General features: G+C 40.2%; 1 protein-coding gene across 2 annotated transcripts in view; it reads left to right on the forward strand.

The window, feature by feature from the left end:
• Window positions 1-12,914, forward strand: part of ctdspla (CTD (carboxy-terminal domain, RNA polymerase II, polypeptide A) small phosphatase-like a) — a 40,399-nt gene extending 27,485 nt beyond the window's left edge. For both annotated transcript variants that reach the window (XM_005722693.2, XM_005722694.2), the window contains 5 exons: window positions 3,728-3,829; window positions 8,497-8,553; window positions 9,278-9,370; window positions 9,459-9,644; window positions 11,754-12,914. In XM_005722693.2, the coding sequence (XP_005722750.1) occupies window positions 3,728-3,829; window positions 8,497-8,553; window positions 9,278-9,370; window positions 9,459-9,644; window positions 11,754-11,879 (564 nt within the window). In that variant the 3' untranslated portion in view covers window positions 11,880-12,914. The remainder of the gene's footprint in view (window positions 1-3,727; window positions 3,830-8,496; window positions 8,554-9,277; window positions 9,371-9,458; window positions 9,645-11,753) is intronic.
• The last annotated feature ends 5,740 nt before the right edge of the window (window positions 12,915-18,654 follow it).

The following is an 18,654-nucleotide window of genomic DNA, read 5'->3' on the forward strand; positions in this document are numbered from 1 at the left end:
TCTCCCTCATGCTGTGTGTGATTCTCCCCGTGGTTCCTGGTATACTTTATGTTTAGCTTTCCCAGTTTAGTTCAGTGTTGTTTTTGTGTTTCACCTTTTGCCAGCATTAAAGCTGTGTTTTTGAGTTTACGTTTTGTCTCCGTGAGTTTGCGTTTGGGTCCTCTCCTGCCTGCCACACAGCCGAAACATGACAGGGCTTGGTTTCAGCGACTTGTGCTTCATCTGATCCCTGCTTTGTTTGTGCTGAAACGGCAATTCATTTAGCTATTTTGGAATCTATGCGGTGCCTGTGGTTCACTGTAATTTAGGATATTCACACTCACAGCATCCCACATCGCAGCCAAGCTTTAAACTACACCACCCAGCAGACACCTCCCTGCAATAACAGGAAATGCATGCGGCGGTGAGGTCTGCTCTTTGTCTTGACGGGTAGGTCCAAACAGACGGCTTTAAGATCTGCGTCTGAACTGGATGGGTCACAGCTGCGTCGATTGTTGTTGTAACACAGTGTTAAAAGAAGAGACAAAATATTAAAACACGGCAAATATCACAGTAGCAAGCAAAGTCCCAATAACACATTTAAAATGAAGAATTTTTAAATTGTAGCTCCAAAAGCTCATCAGAAATACAGAAAGATGTCAAAAATAACAAACTTTAATTTCAGGTTAATCTTCCCTGATCAGAAAACATCCAATTTAGACTAACTTGAAATGTTTATAACAATATAAACAAAGTATGGAGACATTTCTTATTAAATCTTTTTATCTCAAGATTCTAATAATTTATTTTAGAGCTTTATAAATAAATAATTTAAAAAATAAAACATCTAAAACAATAAGACATGTATCACTTGCAGTACTTTGCAAAAGTCTTGCGTCACCTCTCATTTCTTTATAATTTGCTTTTAAGGAGACCGGCTCTTTGTTAAAGTAATCTTGAGCAATAGTTCACAGCTTTTTCACTCACTTTTTACTCCGGTCCTCGTGTCTCACTATTTCAGAGGAATATCTTTTTCTTAATCCACTTAACACTAATCATTCAAGCATAAAAAAACACACCTAACTCAAAGGACGCGTCGGTGTTGTTTCTACACATAACAGACAACTTAGCAACGAGTCGATTTTAAATTGGACCTTTAGGCAACTTCTTATTAGCATCCTGTTGCAAAAGCACAATTTATTTCCATTTCTTTAGCTGAGCCCAAGAAAAATCCCAAAGATAACACAGTCTGCCAGGCATAAAAAAGAGCTATTAGCTAAAAACCTGACATAATCGGTATGATGTGCAGCCTGTCCTTGATAAAAATTTAAGGAAACTGGCCAAGTGGAGGACAAAAAAAGAAGTGACAGGACTAAGAAAAAAAAAACTATCTACAGCAGGTGAATCTGAAAGTCATGTTCTTAAAAAGCAGGAAAAAACTGAGCAAAGACAGGACTTGATAGAGTCGATTCATCTACCGTTCACGGTGGAGGCTCAGTCATAGTTTGGGGCTGTATTTCAGCCTGTGGTGTTTGGGATCTTGTCAAAGTTGATGAAATCAGAAAAGCACCATTAGATTTTAATCCATCATGGCTTAATTTATGAGCATGACGATGATCCCAAACATACTGCCAACGTGGTAAAAGCATACCTGGACAGAAAAACACGGACTGACATCAGTCATGGACGGGCCTCCCCAGACCTCAACATTATTGAAGCAGTATCAGATCATTTTGACAGAGAACTCAACGAAAGCCGGCCAACATCCAAAGAAGAGCTTTGAATGTCCTTCAAGAAGCCCAGAGAACTATTCCTGAAGCTTGTGGCTCAAGACTTTTGTGTGTAGCACAAATGCAAATGTTTTGGTTACTTGGCCAATTCTTGTTATTATCTCAAGTGTTGTTCTCTTACATTTATTCAGTCAGCCCGTTCTCACTCCGACCCATAATGTACTGATGATTTGTCACGTCCCGAGGCGCTCCATGGGAACACGAAAGGTGATCTTCCGCATTCCTATGCTACGCGCCGGATTGTGGATGAAATCGAATAGAATGACGTTCACGCGGTAACACGCGTTCCAGTATTCCAGCCCTAACCTTATCCCTAATGGTAACCACCACCTTAATCATGTTAGATAGTGTTTTCGAAAGCGGTTTAAGTAAAATAAACATACGTGTGTAGATTCATTCCAAACGGTTCTCATGTTTTCTAATGTTTCCGAACTCGTAATATAGAGACGTGTTGGGTGGCCGAAAGCATAATATACCGACGATTTGTCACCTAGCGTAAAATGTTACGCTTTGGGAGCGAGAACGTGTTGATTCAGTAGCAGTAGTATAGACATTTGCTTCTCCTCTCTATATGCTCTAATAATAAAGTAGAATTTCTGTTGCAAGGGATTGCATGTACATGTTCTGTGGGTTCCTTGAAGACAAACTAGGACATGTTGGAATTTTCATTTCCTCATAAATCCAAAGAGGATAAATTTGTCTGTTTATTTGATCTGTTGCTTCCAGCTGATCAACTATTTTCAATCAGTTAGCACATTTAACAAGTCTGTGAGAGCGCTCCCCGGCTGCGCCTTTGGGAGCACGGTTATTTTAACTGCTGGTGAGAATGTCAAGGTCCCAGTAAGCCTTTCTTTCTTTGTTCAACCTGCATGTGTAAATCACATTCATCACGCCCTGACAGGATGCCATTCAGTGCCCTTGCTCAAAAAGAATGCTTCCTGTGATACATCAGCATGCAGTCCTGCCATTAGGCATAATAATTCAGTCATGGTGGACCAAAAAACACACACAGAAGTACACACATATATGTATTTAAGGCTGGCAGAGTCGTTGATCCCAGCCTCTATGTGTGTGGATGAACGTGTATATGCTGGTGCACGATCTGTATGTGTGTGTGTGGTTTGAGTGTGCGCCCCCCATGGCCGGACCATCTGCCCCGTGCCTGCCTGTAACCTCAGGCTCACCTCGTAGAGGACAATAGTGTCCCACCCGATCATAAAGACAGCACAGTCACCAGAACTCTGTCATCATGAGGTAACACAGAAAATATCAGCGCCGAGGAGAGTCCAGCAAGAAAAGCAGGCATGTCACTTTGAATATTATCATCTGAAGAAATAGCTCCTAAATTCACATACGATGGAATTTAATTGGACATCAAGTATAATGTCAGGAAAAAACTGCTCCCTGTTGATGCTCTTAACACATTCTGGGGATAGTCTGGAAATAAGCACTGGTGATGTAGAAATCAGGGTCGAGCAGAGATAATTGGAGCTCTTTTTTCCTTATGTAGGATAGTCAGATGAGCTCATATAATTTGGCCAAATCATACAGCTTGTGGCTACACACTAAATCCCCTTTCCTCTCTGTGCATCGACGATTTTCTAAGCAGTTTCAAGACTTCTTGTTAAAAAACTTTAAGTGAAATCTATATGACTTTGTGATTTTCGCATACTTTTAATAATGTAACATCTGCAATCAGAGAAGAAGCATTCCATGTTATCAAAGTGCTGATATATCTCTGAGCAGAAGCTTAGGGACACCCGCCTGCAGGTCATTAATCCTGAGAAGTGTTTCTTGAGTGTCACCCAAAACACCCGAAGTGATCTTATCCAACACTCTGACTGAGCCACCAACACACCGTCAGTGTGTGTGTGTGTGCGTGTGTGGCCGCCTGTTCCCGATAATGCACTTCTCTATATGCTTACCATTAAGTATGCATGTGTGTGTTTTCTCTGCAGCCTCCAGCCAAGTTCCTCCTGCCAGAGGTCAGCATAGCAGACTATGGCAAGAACTGCGTAGTGATCGATTTGGACGAAACCCTTGTACACAGCTCCTTCAAGGTACGGCACCTCCCTACATGACCTCAAACACACTGTGCACTTTGAAATATGTCGACGCTGCGTTTTGTTTTTCCTCATGCTGTTGCTGTGCAGCCACAGTTGGATTAAACAGAAATAGGTCCTGAAAAATGACTCTACTGAATACGGTCTGAGGACAAATAGCATGAGCCCTGTTAGCATCACTGAGCTACACATAATCGCATGAATCTATGTCCTTCAGAGTATAAAGGGTTCTTAATACCCGTTCGAACAGGTGAGAACGAGAAAGAGCAAGAACAGCTATCTGACTGAGAAGACCTGGAAGACTGATTTTCTCATCAAGTTTCTATCCATGCATCCATTGCTAACTGGGTTTCAAGGCAGGTGAAGCATCACGCGATCCATAAGAGAAAACAGCACAGCACACCATTGATGCACAGCATCCACATCAGTGGCCAGTTTATGCTTCTCAATTAATGTAACGTGTCTTTAGTCAGTTGGAGGAAATTCACATGGCAAACAGGAAAAACCAACGAGTTCAAACACAGAATCTTCTTTGTGGTGCTTAATATTAATTAATTAATGAATCATCAAATATCGGTATCGGTCTTCAAAATATATATCAGCCTACCGCTGCACCGCTGGGTTGCCCAACAGTTAGACATGATCATACCACATCCACGTCTAATGGTTTTTTGTCATCTAATTTCATTACGATAATTAAAATAATTTGATTTCTCAAACCATAAATAATTCAAGCCAAGTTTCAAACTTAAAATTCATGACATTTGGATATTTGTGGTTTTCATTAGACTGCAATTTGTATGTAGCTTAATTGGTGCCAGCCCTGCTTTTGTTTTCAGTAGTGAGCAGTACTACTTAGAGGCTGAAAATATGCTTAAAATGCTCCATCTGTATATGTAATGGCACATATGTACAGCTATTTTTCACTCACAAACATGTTATAGTGCTTTTTTCAGCCTGCTGCAGGCACTTAAAGGGAAAGCCCAGAATAGTAGGCACTAGTACACTATCCTTGTAAATGGCTCTTGTCTCTCACCATCAAAAGCTCCCTCTACTGACACACCTGGCACACCTAGTGACCCATTTGAGCACAGCTCTGCCCCGGCTTCAACTGATCTCGTTATGCCTGTGAGTACTACCTGCGCTTGAGTGCTTTTGCGGTCAGTGTTGGCGAGCTACGCAACAAAATAGCTCAAAGTAAAGTTGAAGTAGAAGTTTTATGTTCCACTTAAGTGGAACTCCTTTTAATTAAAATGATTGTAGAGAAGAAAAAAAACTTTGAGTACATTGACTCGATTGCTTTGGACTGTAAAAGGACGAAAGGCACACAAACATTGAAGCGGACACACCCATCAGAATCACATGCCAGCAGGTCAGGGCCACACACTCACACACTCACACACAATCATACAGGCTCACCCACACACTAGGGTGTGTCCAATGCAGTGTACTCTTGGTTTGAATGGCTGTGGAATGGACTGTGCAGAAATCCTGGATCTAATACACTGCAGGCCAAAACGAGCCCAAAATTATTCTTTTTTTCCTTTTGATCAAACTCACAAACCAGATACCCAGTCCATCAAAATTCATTTAGTTCACAGATCAGTGTGCGGTATGAAATGGATTCACAATGCATTAAATGGAAATACGTTGAGAGAGGAAGAGAGGGAGACAGAAAGTGGCACAACGCAGCATTTTCAGTTCCTTTCAGAAGCATAGCAGGATTTCCTGTAGCTTTCCCGTTTCAAGGTGATTTTGATGTCAAATATTAAGCATTTTCTTTCCAAAGAAAATACATGCTTTCACTGGAAATTACACAATTATAGCAGAATAACAACAACTGACAAGGGATAGAGACGCTGCACAGATGGACGTAGACTAAAAAAGAAACGTTACATAACACATCACATACTCTTGCTTTTATCCTGCATATTATGGATGGGGAGATAAATCCTGAGCCCTCTCTGAGATTAGCTGCTGTGTGTGTGTTAGATGTGCACAAGTAGCTGAAATGAATGAAGACTGATCGGCATGCTGTACACTGTAGTAATTTGAACAGCGTGCATTTGCAAAGCACTTGTCAAAAGATGTCTTGCTCAACATCTGAGCATTAAAATTCCACAACAGCCTTTTCCTCTCTTGGGATCGATTTCCCTGATATTTTTGGGACCTGGCTGCAGGGATGCAGTCCCGTCCAGCTACAATGGTATTAGTGAGATCAACACCTGCAGTCCATCTTAAAGATGTTGGATGGAGTTTAAGTCAGCACTCTGTGCAGGACATTGCAGTTCATCTGATTTATGTACTGAGAAATGGCATTGTCCGGTTAAACTGGGTCTCATCCCTGAAGCAGAAGGGCGAAAAAGTGCCAAAAACATGGTCAAGTTAAGAACTTTGGCCATGCAACATGCAAAATAATCACAAGTTGCTTCCCTAACAGTCTTTTAATACAACCTTTCTTCTTACCTTACCCAGGGACATCCAACTTCTTTTACTGTACACATATGAATATAACAGGCCAGCTAAAGTTTGAATTAATTGGAATGCTAGCCAATGAGAAAAGGTGTATTTTAAGTAATTTGTGATGTTAGGGTATGCTGTAGAATTACATGGAGATGTTTTTAATTGCACTAATTCTCATGAAGTAAAGGTGCGTAAATGTATGTAGAGCCCTGATTCTGAGCCAGAGTGTGGTCAGCAGGTGAAGCAACCCACGGTTCGGCAGAAATCCATAATTACACAACTGCCCGCATAACGTTTACCTTGGTGGCCCCCCCACATATGTAATCCTGCTGCATTTCCGCATCTCTTGCCGACTCTGATCCGAGTCTGTTACAGAGCAGGGCAATTAGCAGCTGTTGTGTGTTCAGTCTTCAGATGATGGAGTGATTCAGCAGAAGAGCAGTAGGCACAGGAGCAGAGCGAAGTCTGTTTCTGCATCTCTGGCTCCGTCTGTATCGCACTCATCTCTTCCCAATCTCTTTTTGACGGTATGCTGGCATCCTTGTCCTCTTTCCAGCTTGTCACAGTTTTTATTTATTTTTTTTAGACAGTTTTAGAAGAGCTTCAGTCATTTTTGCCCTCTGGTGTAAACATTAACCAAAGCTAAATATCATAATGCAAAACCGAGGCGTAGAATAAACACTGTTTATCTAGGGAGGCTTTTACTGTTAATTGACTCACTCTGGTGTCAGATAAAGGAAGAAGAAAGCACCTCTGGTTGTCACACTGATCCTATTAGACTCACGTATGGACATTTGGAAGGTCAAAGTGCTGCACTTTGTATTCCTATAGCAAACACCCCCTCTGCTGGATGGTACTGAACTGTATTTTCTAACTGGAGTTTAATGCCAGAATAATCGTAGTAACAACACACATGCATAACAGGAAATTTTACAGGCTTTTTAAAATGTGCATTAGTTGCGAGTACTATACATACAAGTTTTAAATAATTGCTCTGTATCTCACTATATTGTAATTAATTTAAACAAAGAAAATGCAATTAAACGTTTGGGCTTAAATACGGGAATCTTTTGATATGGTTTAACATGGTAGCATTAGCATGTTATATTAGCATGTCTATAAAGCTAAATAGCAAAAAAAAAATCACGATAACTAGACTAGCTGGTTAAGAATAGATGCTCTCTCATTTTGTCTTATCCTATATGCTAGATTTGGGGAAATTGCTTCTCATGCTCCGGTGCAGTGGCTGAGTTTAATACGTCATTAAAGCTGTAGGTAAACGTAGTTCAATTAAAAGCTAATCTGAGGAAAAAGCAACAACAAATAAACAAGTTGGCTAATTAGCCTAGCTTCGACACTCTTTAGTCTTCAAACAGTGAGGGCAGGATCTGATTTTATCTGCCAAATGTTTTTTTTTGCGGGGAAGGAAGGAGCTAATTAACATTTTGATTAAAATAGCTTTTGAACTTCAAACGCTTGTTTGTGTAGCCACTGGTATTTGACTCTGTAATGCAGAATTAAGCAATAAATTCGGAAGCAAAGTTGTCGTTCCCAGACATTATCAAAGACCAAGCTTTGGAGATTTCTTTAAAATTGAGCAGTGGAATTTAAATTAAGTGATATGTCTAAATAATCTTCAGTTAGTTTTCTTTCTATACAGCAAACTATAAGCTCCTACATAAAATTGTGTGTCTCTGAAAACAAGCAGATTTTCCCTGTCACCTGTTTTTCTTCCTTTCCCTCTCTGAAATGACACCGCCGTGCCTCCTACCTAATCCTTTCATCCTCCGTCTTTACACCCTCTGCTCGTCTTCCACCCACATCCCCTCTGGCATCTATCTTCCTCTTGCCTCCTGCTCCTCTCCTCTCCCCTTTTCTTGCGTTAGGAGAAAAAAAAATGACACAAGTCATGCAGAGTAAAAAGGCAGCACTCCTCCTGTCCTCGTTCAAGTCTGTCATCTTGTTCGGCTCTCAGGTTTCTCCCCAGAGTCTCACGCCTGGTTGTTATTTAACACTGAGATACGGAGCACTGGAGCAGAGGGAACCACATTATGCTGAAAGCCTTCATCATTTGCCTGGGGCACCTTACAGGAGTTTTTAACCTGTCTCTCTTTTTAAACCGCATGCAAGCTTGTGGCTGGGCTGTTTACCTGTCAGAGTGAAGTTTTTGAATCTTTTCTTTGTTTCTTGTCGTCCTGCAGCCCATTAGCAATGCGGACTTCATTGTTCCGGTGGAGATTGATGGCACCGTTCATCAGGTAATACTGCACCGATATGGAGGGCTTCCAGAAATGGGCTTGAATAAAACAATATGTGTGAATTTATAAGGGTGGAGACCTTGGTTTCACTTTACTTTCCTCTGTATTTATTATTCCCTTTTATCTCACAGCGATTTAAGCTCAAACTGTTTAGTTGTCTTTGATTTATTCTTTGAATCCTTGCTGCAGTAAAGATAACTGGACAGTGACGCGAGTGTTTCGGCGCACAATGTTGAAGCTGCTGTTGAGTTTGTAGCAGAAGAGATTGTGCACTGAGTAGAAATGTGCATAAAGGGCGGCGTCCTTTTGAAGGTTTAATTGTCTGTGTCCGGTTTGAAGCAAAGGAAGTTATATTGTAGCTGTAACCTGGTTCAAGTAATCCAGGATAGGCTTTCTGCATCTGCTTTGGCCTATGCTTGATTACTTGCACTTGGAGGCAGCAACTAACCTGCAGAGATCTACTAAGAAGGACGAAGATGACAAGCAATGAAAAATAAGACCTCAAAGCATCCAAGTATTGCTCAAAAATGTTTTAAGTTTCATTTTTGTATCCCAATTTTACTTAAACAAATCTGCAAGTGGGTAAAATTGAACTGAATAGTTATAGAGCAGCTAAAGAAGATTTCAAGAAGAAGATTTCTTGTTTGGGTTTTTGCTCCAAAAAAATGGATTTTGAAAATAAAAGACATAACGAAGACGTGTTCGTTACGTGTCTCGGTTTCAGGTGTACGTGCTGAAGAGGCCTCATGTGGACGAGTTCCTCCAGAAAATGGGGGAGATGTTTGAATGTGTCCTCTTCACAGCAAGCTTAGCCAAGGTTGGTTCCCAGCTGCTTTGACAGTTACAGTAATACTTCTGTTCATTTGCTGTGTGCTGCTCAACCTGGTGCGCTTTGGCCTGTTTAGTATGCTGACCCTGTGGCGGACCTGCTGGACCAATGGGGGGTGTTTCGCGCCCGTCTCTTCAGGGAATCCTGTGTTTTCCACAGAGGAAACTACGTCAAAGACCTCAGCCGACTGGGCCGAGAGCTCAGCAAAGTCATCATCATAGACAACTCACCTGCCTCTTACATCTTCCACCCTGAGAATGCAGTAAGTTATTTTTTAAAGAGATTTTTGATCTAAAACATACAGATTCAAAGTCATTCAGTCTTGGTAGCAGGAAGTAGAACACTGTGGAAAAGTCTTGAACTACGCCTCGTTTGTGCATATTCTGCTTCCAAGGAACCGGATTTTCTTGGAATTTTTTAAAGTGGTCTTGAGCAATAGTTCTTCAGGCTTTCAAGGTCTTTCCTTTGGACATTTGCTGTTTTATCAACAGTCCAGTCCTTGTGTCTGACCATTTTGTTCTTTCTTCAGAAGTAGGCGCCAGTTTTTTATCCACACATAACAGATAACTTAGCAAAAAACTCTTGTTCACATTTGTTCACATTTCTTTAATTAAATGTATGAAAAATGTCAAAGACAACACAGTTTCACAGACACAAATGAGTATTTTGGCATCGTCTACTAGCTAAAAACTTGGCATATCTCAGCAGTGTGTCATTAAAGAATTTGAGGAAACTGGACAAGAGAAGGATAAAAGAAGAAGAGGCATCTGGCCCTTCAGTTGATGCATCTACTGTTCACTGAAGCGTCTTCAGAAATGGTCTCAGTGGAAAAGTGGCTGTCAAGAAACCATTCATAAACGAGAAAACAGGAATAAAAGACAAATTATGCAAGAACTGGACTGAAAATCTGTCAAGGCCGAAAGGCCGGTAGGTGGGAGTGGACCCAAAAGCAGACTCAATGGACACACGAAAAATGATTTTTAACAAACTTTGAATGCAAGGGAAAGGAAGCGTGGGAACGTAGTAGGAGTCCCCGGTGGTCGATATCCAGAGCTTGGGTGCAATGGCCAAAGGTAAGAATGAGGTAAGGGGTCAGGCTTATAGGGATGAAAGGTGGGGAGAGTAGCCGAGTGAGTGTCTGGAAGGGTGTGTGAAAGGGTGAGGTTCCAACCTTATGCTTCCAGTGATCCAGAGATGATGGCAGGCAGGTGTGAGCGGTGAGTCCAAGGAGTAAAGTTGCAGGCTGGATCGGTGAGTTGTGACTGAAGCAACTAGCGTCCAAGTGAATACGCAGCAGGTGGGTTAACTTGGAGTCTTCACAAGCAGACTGAGGACACATTGAGATAGGGGTTAGTACCAGGGAATAACATGATGAGAGACAAGGAGGCCTAGTTACCACAGCGAGGTAGCTAACGAACTGGCGAAGACTGGAGAACTAGGGTAGTCTTAAATACTGCTTTGCTGATTGCCGTCGATGGGATGCAGGTGGGAAGAACAGGTGAGGAACCCGAGTGCAGTAAAAGCATAACTGGATCCAAAAACGCACAGTGGGACACTTTGGGTCATGGATTGGCCTCCGCAGAGCCTGGACCTCAGCATTATTGAAGCACTGTGGGATCATCTTGACAGAGAACAGAACAAAAAAAAAGGCAGCCAAGATCCAAAGAAGGGCTTTGTATGTCCTTCAAGAAGAAGGAAGCTTGCCTAAAAGATGACAGACTATGTTGAAGAACAAAGGCGGTCAAACAAATATGAACTTTCAAGCTTGTTAGAATTGCATATATTCATTTATAGTGTATTTCCACATATGTTTGCACGCTTCATTTAATCACTGCACCTATTTTCCAGGCAAAATATAAAGAAATTAGAGGTGGCGCAAGACTTCTGCACAGCACAACTCCTTTCCACATGATCCCAAAACATGTGACATCTTAAGAAGTTTTAAGGTTAAGCTAAATGGCGGCTACAATTGCACTTGTTGCCTAATCAAGAACGGGGTCAAAATACACTGCTGTGATGGAAATAAGTTACGTATGAAGTGATTATTGATGTCGATGATTGTATCTGTAAGACACTGTCAGGGTTTTTAATAATAATAATAATAATAATAATTTAATAATAATCACCATTGTTCTCGTGCCAGAGGCAGTGTTCCCAATTTTATGAGAGTTCTCAGCTCTGTGGGGAAGTTTCTGCTGCTGCCACTCTTTATTTCCCTAATTAATTATTTACACAAAACACCCCGACTGTAATGCAACATTTAAGCGTCTATGGTATCTATTGTCAGCCACTTCTTCCTTCTTTAAATAAGATCGGTCTTTCTTTTTCTTTCTGATTCTAATGTAAATGTGGGTGTGTTTTTCTGCCACAGGTCCCAGTGCAGTCTTGGTTTGATGATATGACAGACATGGAGCTTCTGGACCTCATTCCCTTGTTTGAGGGTCTCAGTAAAGAGGAGGATGTTTACAGTCTATTACAGAGCCTAAGGAACAGGTAGCAGACAGCCACTCCAGCTGATCCCTCCTGCCTAAGCCCTGCTGAACAGAAGCCTCCCCTCTCTGCCACGGCCCCGTAGCCCGGCTCCAGTCCTTCGAAGAGCTCTGGGAAGCTTCCCCAGTTGGAGGATTTCAGGCAAATGATCTACTCTTGATCAAAATAAAACAACAGTATGGATTCTCTGGGTTCTTGGACTCTTTGTACAGGACTCTAGCTGAAAAAAGATTCTATTACTGTATGTACAAATTAAATGTTTCTAAGCGCAAGACAAGCATAAAGTAATTTTTCTATCAGAGAGAGGAGGTTTTACTATTCCAAGTATTTTAGTTACCGAAAAACGATCGATTTTTGTTTCGTTTGTTTCTGAGAATCGATGACCTGTTGGGTTTTTGTGTTGAGCAGTGCTATGCAGGCCGTCGTTCCTCGTTTGATTTTTTTTCGTTCTAACCAACTGTGATTTAACTTCTCTTTACAGAATGAAGTGCCTTCATTACTGTGCTGATTTTCTTGTGTCGGGTTATGGGGTGAGCATTTTTATGCTGCATATTTAGTCAATTCTCCAAAAGCGTATTCACTGAATCTTTAAATTGAAGTTGAAAATGAGTCTTTGATAACGTCATTTAATCCAAAAGAAGTGAAATGAACACTTCCTGGATTAGAGGGGGAAGAAAAGTAGCTTGTTAGTCCTGGATGACTTTTGATTTTCAGTTATGTAGCATTGAATTGTTAAATTTACCAAAGGTTTTTACAATTCAATGTGATTTGTGACTAAACAACATCATTTTATCCTCGGCAGTGACTGTAAATTGATGATTCTTGAGGACATTGAAACGCCGTTTAGGTAACTGAAGAAAAAAAAAAAAATATCTGTGATGACATCACTGTCCACCAATAAATGTTTGAGGAAAAAAAATAGAAAGATTAGCTTAGATATATAAAATTATATTTATTCGGGGAAAGGGTCCTGGGTGCATTGTAAAGAATGCTGTTGAAATCGTACTGTACAACGTTATTAAAGTTGCAAGTTTGCACACTGTCTGTGTCTGTCGTGGAGTAATGATTCTCACAAAACTCACTTAATGGCAATAACTGTGATAATCATTTTACAATGAACTAAAGGACCAGCGCATAGCATTTAGCGATGCCTGAATTCAACTAATGCGTGGGCTGCACACACCAGCTTTCACGAACCTCTGTAACAACCCATGTCCTTAACACAGGAAAAAACATTAATAAGCCATATGAACAAAGCCCAAAACACAGCAATGTGACAGCTACAGTAAAAAAATGAAAACACAAAATATATGAACCTAAAAACATGCAGAAACATATGAACACTTCATTGATTACAATGTTTACCTGCTCATTAATGCAAATATCTAATCAGCCAATTACATGGCAGCAAGTCAGTGGATGTAGGTATGTAGACATGGTCAAGGTAGCCGCTGAAGTCCAAACTGAGCACCAGAATGAAGAAGAAAACTGATTTAAATGACTGGATGTGGCATGGTTGTTGGTGCTGTGTTGATGCCTCAGGAGAGTAGATTGATGGACTTCTCTGAGCAGACGGGAAGGCAACAGTAAGTCACAACCACTTGTAATAACAAAGGTTTGCAGAAGAGCATTTCTGAATCTAGAAGCACATGGGCCACAGCAGCAGACGAGCACACCAGGTAAGAACGGGAAGCCCACAATTCACACAGGCTCACTGAAAGCGTACACTGGAGGCCAACTGACTCTTCCCATTGGCCAGAAAACATGACTCTAAATGAATGATAATGTGCAGGTAATGATGAAAGTCTAAATATAGCATAGTTTATCAGTGCTGTATTTAACGTTAGCAGAGGTGACAAGGATTTCTAATATTTTAGGAGAAATTTTGAAGCAACTGAAGGAAGAGTTTGCCTTAAACATTTTTTCATTTGAGTTGAAAATCATACCAGAAGAATCAGTGCTGGAGCTCTGTGCACTGTAGTTTGTGACATTTTAACATGGATGAAAAAGCTCTTAATGATGCTAACTGAAGGAATTGCCAAAACATTCAGTGTTTTCATTTGCAATCAGGTCTTTGGCTCTCACACAGTTTTCTTATTTACAATTTTATTCAAAAGGAGCTGATGTTATTGTGTTTTAATCAAAACTGTAAACCCAAGGAAATCCCAAGAAGTTCACACTTGAGCTCCGCTGTTCTCTGCTGTGGCTGCTGGGTTAAGTACATGAATTTATGAGCACGAGCATTTATGAGCTGGTTAATGTGCAACCAAAGGAGAGCTTAGCTTCATGTGATATCTTGATGTGAACTTTTAGCTTCCGCTGGCGTATCAGCCACTTTTACTGCAGCAGTGGATTAGGTATTACCGAGCCCTTTGTACAAGCTTGGAGAGCGCTTGTTTCTTTTCTCCTCAGATATGCAGGGACTGAAGTTCAGTGCAGTGTCTAAGTCATCTTCTGGTCATAATGGAAGCCAAGAGTGAACGAAGAAGTGAGAGGTCAAAGGTAAGAAAAGCTTTAGCTTTCAATTTGTGATCTAAGATGGTTATATAACACTGTAGTGTTCAGACTCGCAGGCAGGGATTGTGTGAGTTATATGACACAAAGACAAGCATAAGCGACGTAACGCTGAACATAAAACAGCAAGATAGTCCGATCTGTGATTTAAGCACCGACTGCAATGCACATTAAGGGGACTTAAAAGATTGCTCACTTACTTTGTAAATGTGTGGGGTACCAGCAGATGCAGGGCTTGGTGGTCTTGGTTGGGAAATAAAAGAGCTTTGATTCTGAAGTGTTTAACAGCAGTCAGCATTCACAGGCTCTTTTCAATTCTGATCTATAAGATCTGGAAGATTCTTGCACTCTTTATTCTCAAGGGTGTTCTTAACTTTCTAAGGAACCAACCCATGATTGTTTCATTACATTAACTTCAATGTACGGCTTAGGAATAATGTTTCCCCCCCTTCTATTATTGTGGAAATGACTTTGGGTGAAACTTTTAATATCTCTGCACATTTTGCAAATAAATGTAAGCACAATCTGCCAACACCTTCTCCACTGGAAGCTTGAACGCCCGGTGCGGTAAACCTTCGATAATGTCAAGCGTTCTTCAAGTGTCGGTATGAGTAGGCGCAGAACGAGAGATTTAGCCACAGAAAAGCATCTGACTCCTTTCCAAAAGCACTCGGAGCTCCCTCAGTCCAATTCCCCCATCTGCTAGTTGTAACGGTTGTAAAATGAATAATTGGTGTCAAGTGGTCCCTGTAATGCCCACTGTGCTGCTGAGGACTCAGACATAAACACAACTGTGATTGGCTTCTATAAATCACAATCAGGACACCGAGTGAAGCTGGGGTCTGTCTCAGTGGCTTTTTTTGACTCTGTGGTGTATTGTACACACACACACACCTCCCTTTCCACCTGCATCAAGTGTGACAGCTGGGAAGAAATGAGAGGGGGCGTATCTAACACCGTGGCACTGTAAATATCGAGATAGAAGATGGCAGGTGTGTTCATACCTGGGTGTGGTAACAAATACATCCAGCCCTCTATGCCTCGCACTGCAGCTTGCGCATAAGAGGAAAAGGCAGCGGTATCTTATAAATACAGACCTTTTACATAAATCACTATCTCCACAACTTGTAGGAACCAGCCAGGACTTCACCACGGCAGTCACAGGACAACGTAAGACCCATCCTACTACTATTTCTTTGAAAATAGCTACCTTGTTTTCTGCTTTGTGAACACACCTCTATTTATTTTCACTGACTCAGTGAAATCTGGAAAGAATAACATCTTTATTATCACATTTAAGGATTTTATAAACACAGGTTTGGGGGGGCGGGGGGTTAACCAACGTGATTTTACACGAGTTGAAGAAATACGTACGGTGCAGCATTAACAAAAGTGATTGTGTATGCTCCACCAAAGGACAATGCAGGTTAATTGATAGGGAACCAGTCTTTCCTGTCTGAGTAATAGAAGCAATGCCGCTCGCAGGTTTATCTTTCCTGTGTTATTTGCTCAAGTTTTCAGTAATTGTTTTAAGCAGGGATCAGATTGCACAGTTTATTTATTTTTTATAACAGGGATTTGCAACCACAGCTGAAGCCACTGATAACTGGCAACCAGGCGTGATCGTAGTTGAGGTGATTACTTTCAATTAATCAAATATCACAGTGGCGTCACTTCTTCATCTAGATGTTTGTTTTTTATCCGTATGTTATAAGGAATAATCTCTGTGTACATACACTTTACAGCTGAATGTGTGCTCTGTTTGAAATGGAACTATGGCATTCCTGTCAAACTCTAATGGGTAATGGACAAACGTGCAGGGCAGGGTGTACCTTGTTTTTAAGAAAAGGGAAATAAAATTTGGGGACTACGTTTTAACAATAAAATAATAAAATAAATAAAAAGAATGACATTTAAATATGTATCGTGTTTATTTCTCAAGCTGTTAACAGACGCCCTCCAGTCTCATGGCTGATAGTAAGGTCACAGGGCACGACCAAAGTTTAGCACGAGTTTACAGACACTTTGAGATTGCATTACTTTTTAATTTAGACAAAGTTGAGTTGAAAAGCAATAAAACACACCCTGTTTTTGTTCACTGGACTTGGGTCATTATGTTTGATAGAGCCCTCCCTGTTTTGACCTTTATCTAGATAAATTTTTGCTGTGTAGCTGATATTTCAATCGACTCATTACGATAGGATATTTTAAGTCTTTATGTTTTTGTCAATATTACACCTGTACTTCACATGTACATTTGGCAACATACACTTTTGGCACCTAGCTCTACTGGATGCCTAAACTTGGATTATCTCTTTTTAAAGCTGCTCATACGCAACCTGATTAATTGCTTTATAAGCTAACATAAGACGTTAGCTTAAAATTAGCTATTTAAGCTCAAGTGCTGTCTCTTCATTTTCAAATCTCACCTGCTTCTTTTGTTTGTCGAGTGTGTGTCACCGCTTTATCAGAAGACATAAATACCAGAGCCTGTTAATAATACTATAAAAGGTGTGGTTAACTAAGTGTTCATCTCACACCACCAATCACTGCCCGGGTAGATATTTTATTACTAGACCCGGAACAAAGATTAGAGCTAGTACATGTAATAGTGCTTTATATTACTTCTCCCAAGAATAAGTTCAACCACATCTACTCCAGCTGTTTCACAATGTCATATTATGGCATCAGTGTTGCAAGTGCGTTCATAATATGTTCTTGTTTCCATACAGCCTAACGTTGGCTCAGCTGGTGATACTGTTTGCTTATCAGTGCTGTTGTTTCTGATATCCCAGTCAAGAGGCTGTTAAAGCACCGCTGATTGCAGGGCTTGTATTTTCCTACAGCACCAAGCTGATACTCATTAGCAGGATTAGAGGTGCTTTGCTGTCAGAGAGTCAGTCCTTTGAAAGCATTCACTTGTCATTTTGGAGACATCTGTTTCCAGTGAAAAGACAGCGATGCCAGGATGAGTAAGAGTGAGGAAGAGGTCTCTAAAGTGAAATATTTTTTTTCTGTTCAAGTGCTGTTTAAGGAGTCAGGAGTGAACATGTATTTTTCAGTGTGCTAGTTAGTCTTCTAAGTATTTATCTCTTCAGAGTTTGTGCTAATTTTATATCATTTAGCTGTTTTATTTTACGTTACTTTTTTCTTCTTCTTTTTGCAAAAAACAGTTAAAAACAAACAAACAAACAAACAAACAACAAGCTTCAATTAATTCTTATAGTTTTTACTCTTTTTCCACACCTAGCTAGCTATTACCTTTTGCTGAAAAGCTAAAACAAGCTAGTGGTGGTGTCAGTGGACAACATGAATAAAAAGGAGATCATTATGTAACAGGGATAGCTTATTTTAATCACATGGCAAAACACAGTGAAAGGTCCATTGACTGTAGCCACCATGATGTCATCTCTTAAGTTCTGCTTTTTTACCCTCTTTTTTTTTTTTTTTAAAAGGCCGTGACCATATTTCTTGTTGTAGTTAATCAGTTTATGCTAACGCTATCAACCTGGTTTGATTAATAAGGTGTATGCATTAATGACTGTGTATTAAGTGGGTTGCTAGCCTTGGCTAACAAAAATACAAGCTTAAAAGCAAGTGCAGAAAACCTGTTATTTTTAAAAATTTTTTTTCTTTTTTACTACAGTCAAACAGTGAACGTCCTCTTTCATTTTAAATATTGTCATAATTTACTAAATGAATATTGCCCTGTGTTGTGCTTACTAACTAACTAACAAGATCATAAACTCATTAGAAGAGTGTTTACTACAGTAGTAAAACCATGTCAGAGGTTTCTTGTGGACATTACAACTTCTTTTCGCATTATGAAAAGCTGCCCCCTTCTGGCCATTAAAGCTAGTGTAGGTTAAAGGCACTTACATGTACAGTGACATCATTTTGTAGAACTAGAGGTTATGTCCGTCTTATATCTTATAAACATATCTTATAAACAGATACCTGGTTATAACCGTGGTATAACAAAAAAACTTTTCGCTAAGCGTCTTAACAGCTTGCTGTCACATTGTGGCATAAAGATGTGTTTTTTGGGGCATTAACAAATGTGATGACACAGTATGTAAACCCTAGCAAACCTACATTCAAATTTAACAGTGAGAATATTTTGAGTTTAATCTATAACAATTAAGACATTAGACGCTCATCAATAGTTTTCATGCAAATATGTAAACTGTTTGTGACAATAACGATAAGTACACATGTTTTTTTTTTTGTTTTTATGTTTACAGTTCAGCAGAATGATGAATGAAAAC

This window comes from Pundamilia nyererei, unplaced genomic scaffold (assembly GCF_000239375.1).
Source record: "Pundamilia nyererei isolate P.nyererei 1_Seehausen unplaced genomic scaffold, PunNye1.0 scaffold00007, whole genome shotgun sequence".
NCBI lineage: Eukaryota > Metazoa > Chordata > Actinopteri > Cichliformes > Cichlidae > Pundamilia > Pundamilia nyererei.